The sequence below is a fragment of the Phaethon aethereus genome (assembly GCF_964289735.1).
Source record: "Phaethon aethereus genome assembly, chromosome: 11".
NCBI lineage: Eukaryota > Metazoa > Chordata > Aves > Phaethontiformes > Phaethontidae > Phaethon > Phaethon aethereus.
Genome location: NC_138587.1, coordinates 19,468,701 through 19,483,666, shown reverse-complemented (window position 1 = coordinate 19,483,666; position 14,966 = coordinate 19,468,701). Strand labels below are relative to the sequence as shown.

At 37.8% G+C, this 14,966-nt stretch overlaps 1 protein-coding gene across 1 annotated transcript in view; it reads right to left on the bottom strand.

The window, feature by feature from the left end:
• Positions 1–14,966, bottom strand: part of DOCK3 (dedicator of cytokinesis 3) — a gene marked incomplete at both ends in the record, with an annotated part of 215,636 nt that overhangs the window by 28,528 nt on the left and 172,142 nt on the right. The window contains 9 exons of the mRNA XM_082004660.1: positions 396–482; positions 5,352–5,500; positions 6,198–6,291; positions 6,779–6,839; positions 8,601–8,696; positions 8,817–8,843; positions 10,734–10,819; positions 13,412–13,560; positions 14,690–14,748. Coding sequence (XP_081860786.1) covers positions 396–482; positions 5,352–5,500; positions 6,198–6,291; positions 6,779–6,839; positions 8,601–8,696; positions 8,817–8,843; positions 10,734–10,819; positions 13,412–13,560; positions 14,690–14,748 — 808 coding nt within the window. The remainder of the gene's footprint in view (positions 1–395; positions 483–5,351; positions 5,501–6,197; positions 6,292–6,778; positions 6,840–8,600; positions 8,697–8,816; positions 8,844–10,733; positions 10,820–13,411; positions 13,561–14,689; positions 14,749–14,966) is intronic.

Genomic DNA, 14,966 nt, shown 5'->3' with positions numbered 1-14,966 from the left:
TAAGCATTTGCTTCCCTTCTTCCTCTCTTGTTCCTCTTATGTCAGTTGAGGCACAAGCTGTCCTTGATATTTTTGGAATTAAAATGAAATATCAATATATCATTTAAAATATTTTATGGGGGAAAAAAAAAAAAAGCAATTGCAATAGCAAGCCCAGCTCCTCTGTGTGTGCTGTCTCCATATACTTATGGGAGTTTACTGCTAGCAGACTTAGGAATTACTTCAGTGGATTTACAAAGTCATCAAAATGAATCAATGGCAAAGTAGTCACTGTACATGCATGGAGCTGTATAGGGAATGTGATTATTTTTAAATTCAGAATGTTCTGACAGAAGAGCAAAATTCCCTGGGGAATGACATGAGAGTCTGCAAGGAGAGGAACTGCTGCTGCTTACCCGAATCCAGCTGAGGCTCTGATAATCATAGAGACTTTCGTACTGTATGGCCAGTTCTCTGCACAGCGGGATTCCAAACTCCCAGCTCTGTGAAACCAAAGCAAATCACACTCACAGCAAACAGAATGTTATTGCCAACTCAGCTGAGAGGAATATGGAAACTCAACTTTGGGAGTTCATTTGGTATGAAATGCCAGGGATTAGATGTGAAAATGCAATGTGATGAAATAGAGTTTCCATTAACGATCAGATTAATTCCTTCTTCAAGATGGCATATGTTCCATTGAAATTACACACACATACTGCTGATTACTGACAGTTCACTCACGAGACTGGAACTTATTTGGAGAAAGATAATACAACTAACAATTTTTCTTCTTGTTAGATGCCCCTTCAGCCCACTCCCAGTAACTCCTTTGCTTTCTGCACTAAAACTCCCTGGAGTAAAGAGTTAGGGGCTTAGGTCCCCAGCACAGCACTCCCCTTCCCAGGGCTGCTGCTTCCTACTGAAAGCACAAAACTGTCGAGCAATGGGAAACATGCAAATACAGAGAAAAAACATCCTCAGAACTGACCTGCATTATTGCACTGAGTGAATATCTGTATTCAGAACTGAAAGCAAAACTAATTTCTTCAACTTACAGTCTGCATACAATAAATCTTTCTAGCACACCATACTCGTCACCCTCAGAGGTAAGGAAGAGACGAGACTGAGTTTGGGCATGCCCACATTGAGAGAAAGGCTCCCCTGTTACCTCACTTAGCTTTTTGGCTTGCTCATTTTACACTCTTGAACTGAAATCTCCTCTCCCATTATCTTTTACCTGCACAGATTGGAAGCCTTTTGGGGGAATGACTGTTTCTTACCATACTTATGTAAAGATCTAGAACACCAAGGTCTCAGTTGAACCTTTATTGGATTAACTTTTATGCATTACTGGGCTAGCTTGCCAGTTGTTTTAACTGTGACCCTGTTGTAGCAAAAACAAAATTAATGTGTGAGTTAGACTACCACCTTAAGTTTAAAAAATATTAATAGCAATAGTGTATATTATTGGTAACAGTAATTATATAAAATATTAGCACTTAATATGGAAATTGGTTTTCTGGTTATATGTACCTTCACTTAAAAGAATGAATCTCTACACTGTTTGATTTAGTGTATTAGGTACTTTACAACACTTGCCTTTATGCACACACATTTGTAGTGTCTGTTCCCTCATCCTAAATACCAGCAAAGCTTTTTTAACTCTGAATAGCAAAATCAATAAGTGTAAGAACTCTTTTATTGAAAGAAGGAATAGTTGTAAGCACTAAAAAGGCAAAAATAATGATCCTACATCTCTTTAGCTTCAGTTAATTACAAAAACTTATGTAAGAACTTGCTAAATACTTCAGATTCTTTCAGAATCAATTTGGGTATCCTGGTGGTATTAGTAGTTTGGGATGATGGGAAGCCTGAGATTTATTTCGATAAATACAATATATACAATAGGAAATAACGTGAAAGACCAGTTACTTGATTACTCACATTATTACTCAGGTTTTTGTGATCTTAAATTAACAGGATTTTTGCTGTGGGTTGTCAAAGTCCACGACATACAAACTGATACACTGAATTGACCAGTTAGGCATTTATATTTGCAAACACTAACACCATTGCATTTTTTTATAGGTTTCTTTGCAGAGATCTTATACATAGATTTTCAGTCCTTTGCTGATCTATATTTACTTGAAAGAAGGGAAAAGTCTCTTCTAAAACACCTGGCCAAGAATAAATGGCTTTTGTCACAGAGTGTGAGCAGAGTCTCACTTCCAAATGGGATGCTGTGGCTAAAGCCTACATAATTTTCTAATCTGGCTCCTGGATAGAAGCAGAAAGCTGGCTGTCTTCCCTTGAGGTGATCCGAAAGATGTAACCTTTTGATGCTCCTTTTCTGATGTGAATTAAATTAACAACATGTGACCACATCTTATTTCTCTTTATACCAGCTCTTCTACATGTACCCTGATACTATTCCTGTATTCCTAACTCTTTCTCTCTTTCAGTTAGATTTCCACACAGAGAAATTCCACTGTGCTAGTTGAATATTCTGTAGATACAAGATGAGATACAGAAGCAAAGAATCACAATATACTGGTAACTTCTTAGAGAGAAAAGAGACTTTGCAGTTATTTGAAAGGAAAACAGAATGAACGGGTATCTGAGTCACTGAGATCCTCCATTTTAAAATCTGTGATGTTAATGAGTACCATCTTCACAGTGTAGAAATTTAATATGTAATTCCACGTACTATGCAAGTGTCACTTCCCTCTAAAGCATCGTTCTTCCCCCTTTCCCAGTGTCTCCATTGTTAATTTCCCTCATTACTGCTTTCTCTGTTGCTGATGTCTGATCTGTTTGCATGTTCTATATTGCATTGTTCATTTGGAAAGCACATTTATACGACATTTATTGCAGCTTTCTCCTACAGCACCAGCAACTCTCGGTTGAGTGCTGCTGACTGCACACAAGGAGGCACAGAGAGAGACAATCAACATTTATGAATGGCAGCCGTTGTTTACTCGCATCCCAATGTGCGGATTTCTTTTGGAAGGATGATTCAAATGAGGGTGCACAAGAGAAATTAGTTCAAATGCTGGGTATGGAGCACATGATCTAAAAATGAACTGCTCTGGAAATACAGCTTTGGGTCTCTCACAGCACTTGCTGGCGCTAAGGAGAATACACACTGTGATTCTGTGATGGCAGCTGGTCAGAATTCTTAGTTAATAAAATCTAGCTGTGAACTGGACAGAAAAGAGTTGTGTAGTTTTCAAGCTATTGCTGTCAGTCAGGTTCAAATTGTCCAGTCACAGTCTCCAGCTAGAAAACTCTGAGTTTTAACAGACAAGATCATAACTGTGAATTAAAAAAAAAAAAAAACAAAACCAAAAAACCTCAATTTAAAGTTCTGCACTTGCACATACCGTCGACTGAGCCGTAAACCTATTCAAAGCATAGCAGAAATCCACAGGAAGGAGCACATGCCCAGAGTGAAGGCTAAAAGGGCTTTGGAACACCTTGTTCCTTCCCAACGCAGGGCTGCTACCGACAACATTGAGAATGGGAGTTACTCAATTCTGCACCCCACTGCAGTGCTCCAGGCCTGCCATGGGCCATGCTACCACTCCTTGCCTTTTTAATCAAACTCTCAAGACAGTCCTGTGGCCATAGTTTTCCCTATTCCTGTGCTGAGAAAATTTCCCCATTAACAAATACAGAATTGTTACATCCTTCTCATGCTGCTTTGACCCTCTTACTTAGTGGAAGATGCCAGGAGCAGCATGAGAAACTTAACTCTAGAAATGCAACTGAAGGACACAAAACAACAAATTCCACTCTTCAGGACCTTGAGGAGGGACCATCTTAGGGTAGTACAGAAAGCAACTATCAGGCACAACTTGAGGGAAGCAAGTCTCTTCCATTCCCTGAGCTGTTCCCTGTTAAACACTTTCAGCACTTTCAGACAGAGTGCTGAAAAGCAGCAGCAGGATTTGGTTTCTTTCACTTCCATGGTTTGAGTGACATACACACTGCTTAAGTGGATTATTTTGTCATTCAGCTACCATTTATAATAAAGGAGGATTAACACACAAAGTCAAGTAATTCCAAAAACATCCAGCGGGGAAAAAACCTCAAGAGGTTAAAACTCTGTAATCTGTTAGGAGTTTTATAGCAAAATTACATCTGTCAAGTTTTTACTCCCCTTCAGTACATACATGGATTGCCCGTTTTTGTGAAAAATACAGGCTCACTTGCTTTACATAGTCTCTGTATCATCTTTAGCTGGTCAGACAGTACAGTACTGCAATATTTGCATAAATCAGTAATTTTTTTTAAGTGCAGTCTGAAACCCCCTGAAAATGCCCAAAACTAAAAGGAGAACCATATGCAATATTACCACCAAAGAACAATTCTGCCCCCCACCCCCCTAATCACTTCCTCATAAATAGGCCATTTCTTCCTATACACAGGAATCTGACTTCCTTTTGCAGGTTCTGTAGAGAATGTCTCTGCCATATGCAGCTTTCTATTGCCAGGGCTAGGAGAGAATTATCTGGAATGGCAACCCCATATGAACCTAATCATGTTTGTATTTAATGCCACTGTCATTGCCATCACAGGCAAAAACAACGCTGAGGCACACGTAAAGATGTCGTCTTCCAATAATATAAGCTGTAGGAATTTTTCTAGACAAGGGAAAAATTTGAAAATATTCTGACAGATGGTATCACTTCTAAGGTTCACCTCTGAAATGTTCCCAAAACGCCATGACACAAGGGACTATAACACCTATGTCTGCAGTAATTAAAAAAAAAACACCACCATATTTCTTGTAGGAAAAACATACCAAATATGTGAAATTGAAATTTATTGATTTTCTTCTTGCGCAACGGATGGAATTGCATTTTAATTGAAAGCCACTTTAAAATAACAGTGACATTGAATAGACTTAAATCTTTTTTAATAAAGAGATGCCTACAGTGCATTGCCTGGCATTTACTTCTATAGGTTAGAAACAAAACAAGTCCTAAAAGTGAGTCATAACACAGCAATTTGCATAGACAACTACAAAATGCATTCCTGCCCCCCAAAAGCTAAGGAACTGGCATTCATAGAGCTTTCTGCCATATCAGGTGATCCAAAGTTTGGTTTAAAGGTATAAAAATGTTTTGGTGTTTTTCCTGTTGGCCTGCCTAGACTAGTTCCAAATGTTATGCATAATGAAATACCCATATCCATTTTCTGATCTGTTTTTTCATCCAGAGACCTAGGAGGGAATTTGTCAAGTTATAAAACCTTTTGATACAAATTTACTTCCAGACTACTGAACTGAGACGGCAGGCTTGCAAGCCCTAAGTAAGGCAGGAAAAGGGAAGGAAGCTGCTGGAAGACAGAAGAAGTTGGCATACCTTCCCTTTGTTGAAGTAATGGATAATCTTACGGCACAGACCTTCCTTACGTTGCCACTCTGACTGAGATGGATAATGCAGGAACTCTCTCAGAGGTCTGTCCTCCCACTGAAGCAACTCACAGTACAAAAGCAAAGTAAACGCAGCCTCTGTTGGAAATGCAATTATTGAACACTGAATCAATGACAACAAATACGTACAGACAATAGGTTGAAAGGTCACTAGACCCACTTCTTAAACAGTCTGGAATTTCTGATTTACAATTTGAGAAAAAAGTTCTGAAGTCTTAGATGATCGTTAAATGATTCAAGTACTTAAAACAGCAGCGCAAAGTGGTTGGTTTCCTATGAACTGGATTTTTAGGTACCAATCTATCAAGTTGCTTTTTACTACATACATGATTTAAATGCACAGTCAGCTATTCAGACATGTAACTAGCTGTAAACAGAGCTTGGACAACACAGAATTAAGAGTCTATACTCTGAAGTGCTCCCAAAATATCACAACCCAAGGAAATATGGCAAATGATAATGTAACTGTGAGTTTGTGATTTTAATCGTCATCTAAATTTCATTCCACTGTTGTGATTTTTTTGATCAATCTTCCTTGTAGAACACTTTGATGTAAAATTCAGACTGTAACAGAATACAGTGGTTGTGTGGGCATAGATATACATTATTTGACTTGAGGGAATGAGCTGGACCTCAGCTTCTCATCATCCCAACTGCCATAACAGATTCATACAATTTTTTTCAAAAAGAATGAAACAGTTCTTAGAGTATAACATGGGGAGAGTCAAAAACTTCACCAGGATTTCAAGCAGGCCCCATATGATGTCTTACTAACCTGTATAGTTCTCAGCCTGTAAGTGCATGTCACATAGCTTGTGGATATAGCGGATGTACATCTCTTCCTTGTTAATTTCAGATTTGTAGAAATTCTGTGGGAAAAAAATAAGAGATTCTTATTGAGATCCTTCATTCAAGACAATCAGCAGCATCTGTGTACGCATAAAGGTACTGAAAAGAGAATGCATTATTAGTATAAAAAGAAGAGTAATAATTCTTTTCACATTCACACAGATTTAACCCGCTAATTTTTATAGTGTCATTTTTTTTTTTTCAAAATGAAGGTAGTCAAAAGCTGAAAGAAAAGGTGAGAGAAGCTGTTGAACCTCTGTCACAGGTATACTCAGAATTAGCTGGACAAGGCCCTGAGGAACTTGACCTATTTGGCCCTGCTTTAAGCAGAGAGTTGGACCAGAGACCTCCAGGGGATCCTAACAATCCGGGTCATTCTGTTCTGTCATCCCAGTGCTCAGGTTCTGAAGCTACACTTGCCTGACACAGATTCCTATCCCAACCTTTCCCATCCCCGTTTCGACAACATTGCACAGTATCACAAAGAGATAAAGGAAACATCTTTACCATAAGGTTAACAGTGCAGCCAATTTTCTTGTTTTCTGTTTCATCTCCTTTCATACAGTCCCTAAGAAAGCAGAGCAATGTTGAAACATACATCTACAAAAAAAAGTCCTTTTAAAATAAATGTGAAGTTATCTTATCTTCCAGAGTTTCCTTGGATCACAAACAATAGTTAATCATATACTTTATTTTATAAAGTTCCTCTAAGAAAAATTTCCATATTATGGCTTAAATGATATGAGAACTGAGTATCCTCTTACATGTCTGCATCTGAGAACAAGCACCTGAAATGACTGCTACTTCATTTCTTACAAGAATCTGAACAAAAATCAAATACTGGCCAAACCCATCTGCAAGAAAGTTCTACTATAAAAGTGAGAAACTATTATTTATCCAGATAGAAGTTTAGTGGTTTCCTAGTCAAAGGATTAGCTTTCATAAACTTGCTACTCACTGTAGCCTTGGCACGCTTAAACATACAACCCGAGTAAAATAAACTAGATTACTAACTTTTTCATAGGTAAGTTAAATCACAAAATTTATCTTTAGTTTCTGGAATATTTTAGAAATTACTTACGTTCAAGCAGTACAAAAAGGTAAAGGCTTCAAAATTACTAATCTTTACTTGATAAAGTCACATTCATTTGTGAAAGAGAGACAAATTTTTTTTAAGCAGTGGCAGAGCAAACTGTCTCGAGAACTACTGTCTCAACTAAGTGGCAACTGGACTCCAAGAGATGCCTGTGTATTTCCAAATTCTGATGCAGTTTCCTGTTCTGTCCTAGGAATGAAAAGATCTGCTATGTATTAAAAATAAATTGAAAACTGGTATCTGTTCCTCAATTAAGCATGAAAATGTGTATCTGTGTATCAAAGTTGTGGTGATAGCAAATTTAATTAAAAAAAAAAAAAGCTCCCTTGCATTGTCTTTAAATGTGTCTCAGATACCTGGTCTTGCATAACAGTTGTACAGCAGCTGTGGTCAGGAAACAAACAGGAGATTGGATCAAACCGGTAAGGATAACAAAAAGAGCAAACTAAAAAGCACAGAAAAGGATTTGGGATTGCAGAATACTCAGCCGGGTCACAGGTTTCACCTACAATGAGCAGCAGAAGAAATAATTATCTGAACTCTTGTCAGTAGGCTAAAGATAGAAATATTTGGGGCAGTTCTGTAGAGTTTCAAATTGTCTATCATTCCATAAGAACAACTCTTTGAGTGTGTGTATATATATGTGTGTGCATATATATATGAAGTTAAAAATATTTTCTTGTAGCCGAATCAAAGCTCGACTCTGTTGACACAATAGTCCTGCAAACTTAGTCTAGAACTAAACAAAGGATGCCTCATTTGTAGTGGAGTCTGGCACACGAGTTGACACGTCAGGCTTTCCTCAGATGAGTTTTCCAACCCTGCATGCCTCAAGGAGGCACTCAGCACATCTTGGCTCAGCAAGGCATTATCTTAAGATAATTCTTGCATTCAGCATTTTGTTGAATTAGATGAGATCATTTCAATGATAGAAAGAATTAACCATTTAGTGACCTGAATAAACTCTAGTACAAAACTATGAATTAAAAAATGTCTTTATCTTTGTCATTGTCAGGAATGAGCACATCAAGAATAAAAATTAGGGCTCTAGAGATGAGGACTTTGGTTTTTTGCTCAGAACCCAGCAGCAATGAGTTAGGCTTGCTTATATAATACTTGCCATCAGAGAAACATGCAGCTTGATAAACAATAAAAGTACTCTCTGTAGAAATTTGGTGCTACCTCTTTACAAACTAATTATACTTAGAATATATTACTGTTGTTGCCAAATACCTATAGTCAAGCAGACGCTCCATGAGACGAGTAACTGATGTAACAAAAGAGATTCCAGTCTCCCGCCACGTTTCCTGCTCAATCTTCTCCAGCAAACTGTTTGGAGATGGAAAGGCAGCAGATGAGGCTTCCAGGGAAATGGTACAGTGCATGCAGACAACTGCGGACAACTTGGTTTCTCCCTCATAAAACAAATTCATAGAATTACTGTCTTACCTGGGATAAGGCCCAAAAAGCTGGGTTCTACTCCAGGCAGCATGAAGCAAAGACAAGGAAATTACAGAATTGGCAGAAGAAGGAAAAATATCTTCACATTGCCATTTAAAATATGTGAAAAAGAGAATGCTCGTGGCAACAGTTGATTCCCACATTATTACCTGTAGCTTAAACAAACACTGCTGACAGCAGCCATAAGCTGGAAGGAAGTCTAAACCTACTGCTTGCTGCTTCTTTGCTAATCCCTATATAAATTCTTGTCTCTAATTAGCAACCAACCAACCTTGAATCGCAATTTATTTAAACTGTAAATAAACGAAGGTAATCTGTTCCTGCTCAGCAAACTAGACAATACAGTGAGCATCTCACGGAGACACTTGTGAAGGACGAGAAAAGGGTAGAGCGAGAACACTGAAAATCATACTTAAAAAGAGAGAAAAGAAAGAAAATTTACATGCTAGTTTCCTGAAACTGGATCCCTGGTCAAAGAACCTGCCACTCCTATACTGGCAAGAGGAAGGAAATTCTGTTGGGTGTCACAGATGTCCTCAGAAGAGGCAAACTCTTCTTTACTGGAATGATTTCCAGCTGAGGGAGCCAATTCACATTTCAGCAGTATAGTTGAGACAGTAGAATTCAGGGTCAAACTGTTTATTGCACACAACATTTATTAACTTTGTGGAATTGTTTCTTCAAAGTTCACATTGTTCTCAGAAAAGTCAGTAGCAAATAGAAACTAAAAGTTGCTGGACTTCCAGGCTCTGTTTCTCAGCAACACATCTAGTCACTATCATCTAAAACTAAGTAACAAGCTACAGTCTCTGAATTCTTAACATTCAGGGTAACAAATGTCTTCAGCTGGAGCAAAGGAAATGCACAATATTCCTCTTACCGGGTGAATAAAAGAAAAAAAGAAAAAAAAGATACTTTCTTTCCCTTATCCCTGAAATAGACTTGTTATTTCTACATATAAGGTGCCAGACTTCCCAAGGCTGAATATACACAAATCAAACTGAATACATTTACATGCTTCCTCAGGATAGGCATACAGGATGGGCAGGCTTACTTATCTTGAAAATGAATGAACGGGCTACTGTAAATTCAGAAACACAAGTACTGGTTCTAGCGAAGCAAAGGTTTATGCCTCAAACTGCCAGCATGCTATTGGCTGGAATATATGGCTAAAATTCTGCTAACGGTTTCTGTAGCTCACTGGAATATTAAAAGGTTCAGGGTTACTGCTCTGGACTCAAAATAAGTCTTTTTGAATAAGTTCAAAATAAGTCTTTTTGAAATAAACTAGGATCACTGGAAATTAAATTTGGAGACAAATCAGTAATCAAAGATAACTAAGTGGAAAGTCAGATGTAAAGTCTTTTACGTTTATCCTTATGAGTACAGATTTTTGGTGTGAAAGGGAGTGGAAATAAAGTGTCATGATGGACTCTGGAGGAAGCAACTTGCAACTGTTGAGCCACCCAAAACATGACCTTCAAAAATTGGAACCAAAGGAAAATGCTGAGGAAAATCTTTTTCTCTAACAAGGCCTGACTTGCTTGATAGTAGGTTCTCTAAACAATCCTAAGGCCATGATTTCACTTAATTGCTATGTAAAAAGAAAGGCACTGGCTCCCCTAGCAAATCAAATTTTGATAAGAGAAGGAGAACTACTTACCTGTGCAGCCTTACACTAGATTTCACAGAAAGAAGACAAAGAATAATTTAGGTTTTTATATTCTTTTCAGAATTCGAGTGATGTATTTCCGTTTCACTGACCCACATCATGAAAACCCAGCAGAAAGCCCTTTACCGCGTTCTCTGAAGGTCAGCACTGTAGCTGCGGCTGCACAGATCACTACTTGGACTCTTTCAGTGACCCTGCACAACCCAGAGTGAACAGAAACTGGCATAGCTTACAGCAGGCTGAAGAGTTCCCTGTAGTTCTCATCACCTTTTCCTTCCGATACCAGGCTGTCCAGCTTATCGATCAGCTCCGCTTCCACCTGGGTGAAGAAGCGATTGGTTACAAATGGGTTCATGTAGAAGATTAGAGTTCCAAACACTAGGAAGACTGGAAGAATATTTTATTTCTCATGCCCTGGGGCTGCCCACTTCTGTGTGTGAGTGACTTATTTCTCCGTGGCTCAGGAAAATGAACATACTTTCCTCATTTTTCAGTGAACTAGGAGGACTAAAACTAAATTATCCTTTTGCTTATCAGGGTCTAAATGAACATCCCAGGGAAGATAACACCACTTTTTCACAGAAACTTCTAAAGTTTATTCTCTTATCAAATAAATCACTCAGCCGTACTTTCTGTGAACCAGTGTATCAAATAAACTATATCCCGTACTGTAACAGAATATCCACATAGAGAAACTAATTCATGGTGTGACCACTGCTGGTCTGCTGTGATGGTTCTGCTGGTAGCTAATTGTCTTCCAGTCATCCAGGCATCACTACATTGGAAGATTATTTGTTTATTAAACCCAGTTTTGTCAAACCTCTCTATAAGACACATTTTCTTTTCATATATAAAGAGCCACAACAGTATCATTATGTTTCTCTTCCCTTACAAGGTTTTGAATATGTATTAATTTCCTCCCCAGTCTAATGCATCCTATCAAGTTTGATATCAGATATTACCATAAAATTGATTCAAGTGCAGAAATCAGTGTATCTAACATTAAACAAAACAATTTCATGTAGTCTTGGAAATCTAAAAACATACTTTCAGTACTAATGAAGACAGAGGTTCCTAAAGGTTGGAACTGTTTGTAGAAATATGGCTTTTTATTTTCAGGCAAGCATAGCTTGAGTCTGTGTTTTTCAGCTGCCAAATTGCAAAGGAAGTAAAGATGAGAAGGAAAAGCAAATCACCTAGTGGCACACAAATGGAGCTGGTGCTCTTGCTGCTGAAATCATTAAAGGGAGACCTGACTTAGTCCATGAATCAGACTGCACTGTTATCCAGTATCACTGGAAAAATAACCTTGTTAAAACACGAGCTACTGAAGAAAATAAAACAAGGGCTTGAAATGTAATTTCCAGGATTTTTACGTTTTCTGACAACCAATTTAGTATTCAAAAAGAGAAGCTCAAAATTAAATAAAATTACCCTCTCTTTGCTTGTGATCTACAGTGACTTGACAGAAATCAGTAATGCATCTGTCCAGCTATCTAGCATTATCCTGGACAACAAATAACTTCCTGGTTCCAGCAGCTGATGTTAATAAGGCTTAATACATCTTTTGCTATTTAACTATTTATTTCATTCGCACTGATACAGGTGATTATTCTGCCTTTAATCCTAGAAAGCTACAGTATATGCTTCACAAAACAACGTGGAAATTTGCTCCACAGGTAATTTAAAAAATATTCTTGGACCTCTAGTTTAGAATACATTGGCAAGCATAAAAATTAGATGAAGATTATGAAGAGTTCATCTTGATACAGCAAAGATCAACAGGTCCCGAAACTTGAAGATGACTGTAGGTACTTATAACTGTAAATGCCAGAGCAGGGAGTGTTCTATTGCTATGCTAAAAGAAGCAAAAAGAGGACCATGATCAAATGGTACTGTAATAATAATAGTAGTAAATAATTAATAGTAATAATCAACGGAGTTGAAGAGAAAGAAAAACATAAGCTCCTGGTAGTGGTTTTCCACACAGCCTTTAATAAAGGTCAGGTTATGGAAAAGGTCTGTTATTGTCCTGGAATGATAGATGAGATCTGGCATTTTAATGAGTTCGTGGATAATAAAGAACCACATGAATTATGGTAATTTAAATAAAAGGATTTACTACTTCATAGCACTTATCTGCAGATAAATGCTCCCAGTATTGCCCCAAACACAATGACAACGAAGCAGTGTCATCTGAGGATCCAGTCCAAACCAATCCTTCATTATTAATAATTTGCACTTCAGGAATCTGTTTTGCAGTGGAAAATTTAAGCAATTCTTTGACCATGACTGGGCAACAAAATGATGAAGACTCCTTTCCCTATTTTGCAATCAGAGCTAACAGCAGGTGGAAACTACAGAACTGTTGTTGAGCATAACCATTCCAGGAGAGCTGCTATAATTTCTTAAAAAAAACCAGTCAGTCACAAAGTCCGTTTCAAAGCACGGTATAATTATTTAATTATACAATACCACTTTCTAGCTGGGAATTGAAGACAGAATAGCAAAGACCACCTTTTTCATAAATACTGGCTAAATCTTTCTATCTCCATTTTTGGTTCTCAGTCTGACCCATTTAATGGTTGACTGATGACCTAAGTGAAACCAATGGGAGCAGCGAGAGCCCAGCACGTACAAAATTCTGTTCTGTTCTCTTCTCTACATTCAGGGGAAATGTAGCTTTCTGTAAAGTGCACTGTTTAAATAACGTTGGGAGTCTTGTAATAGTTTAACTCATAAATAGCATGATTCAACGCTTCAAACTTTCTGTTATTCTGTGTTTACATGACAACATCTTCTTCACAATCAGAAACAGATCAACAGACACGCATTCCTTGCTTCCACCTGGATGCTGCAGATAGACAGAGGAAGAAAAAGAATACTGCAAATGCTTGGGAGGCGACTTCACCTGTTTGAAGTTGCCATTCTTTCTCTGCTCCCAGTCCATCATGTCATGGAAGATGGGGATCATGATATTCCGGACTTCTGGTTGTGGAACAAGTGTAACACCAAGAAAGGGGCCAATCATTCCCGGAATAAAGTGAATCTTATGCTCACCTGTTCAACAGAAAGCAATAGTAATTAAATAAAAGTCTTCGTTATCTGTCACCGAGAAAATGGGGAACCCCTGCAATAATGACATATACAAAGCAGTAGGCATGAACATTAGAAAAGCAAACGCATTCTTTTCCTGAAAGAACTGGAAAAACAATATTTGCTTTATACCATTCTTTGCAGAGTCTCTAAAAGCATTTTTTTATTTCACTGTGAAAGCCCTCCGCAAAAATTGTCAGTGCATTTTACTTGCAAAGGAATTCAAACTGTCAAAAATAACCAAACTAAAACATACAAACTATGGGGAAAAGAGGCCACAGATAATTTATGAAGAAAAAAAGACTTATTAACTAATTTATGAAGAAAAAGATTTTGAAAAGGCTGGTGAGAACAATGGCACTTAATAGAATATATTTAGAGTACAGAGAATGACAGAGCTCTTCATCCTCAGTGCTCTGGAAGTCTCTATTTCATAACTGACCTTTGACTTAGGACAAATTGCATTGCTTCTCAGGAACAGAAACCCAAGGCATTTTGCTAGTATTGTCTTCTGTGTAAACAGGTGGCTATGGTTTAGTGGTGGACTTCGTAGTGTTAGGTTTACGGTCGGACCCAATGATCTTAAGGGTCTCTTCCAATCTAAATGGTTCTGTCATTTTGAAACATGACAATTTTGGCTTTTGAATCATCTACAAAATTATGAAGTTGGTTATAGCTGTGAAAACTTAAATTTCTGCTTTACAGCCATGGATCAGACAAAAGTCAGAGAGTAACAGGATATGTCCATATGAACCTGACTGCAGCACAGTTGAAGGGACTGGAAAAGCTGATTTTATATTTGCAAATACATAAAAACTGTCACTGATGTGTCAAAACAACCAAAACCTGCCACTGTCACATTTGAGAAGAAAGCATTTGATTTCACAGGAACGTATTATTTCAAATAAAAAAGTACGATGAGACAGTGCAGGAGAGTTTTTGGTGGCAGACAAGAAGTGCTTCCTGGTTTTACAACTCTTAAGAGAAACTAAGTATTCTATGATGTTACAAAAAGTAAAAATTAAAAAAAATCCAACAGAAATCCAGGGTTACTTTGGCTTTGGTTGTTAGGACAGAGAAGGGAGAGATATACCCAGGTTCTGCCACATGCTGAAGAGCTCATATGCCATCATCACTCTCATATCGCCGTATCTGAAAGAGAGGAGATAGACAACAGCCTAATGGAACAAAAAGTGGCAAGGCAATGATGTTAAAAAAAAAATTTTCACATTTAAGTCAACATAAGAATATCAAACAAGATGACTAATCACTGAGCACTGTATTAGGAGCTCTACTTATTAATTTCCCAAGCATTTCCATATCCCAAGTTCCACAATAAATCACCGGGACTTGTGGTAGCAAAAGAATTC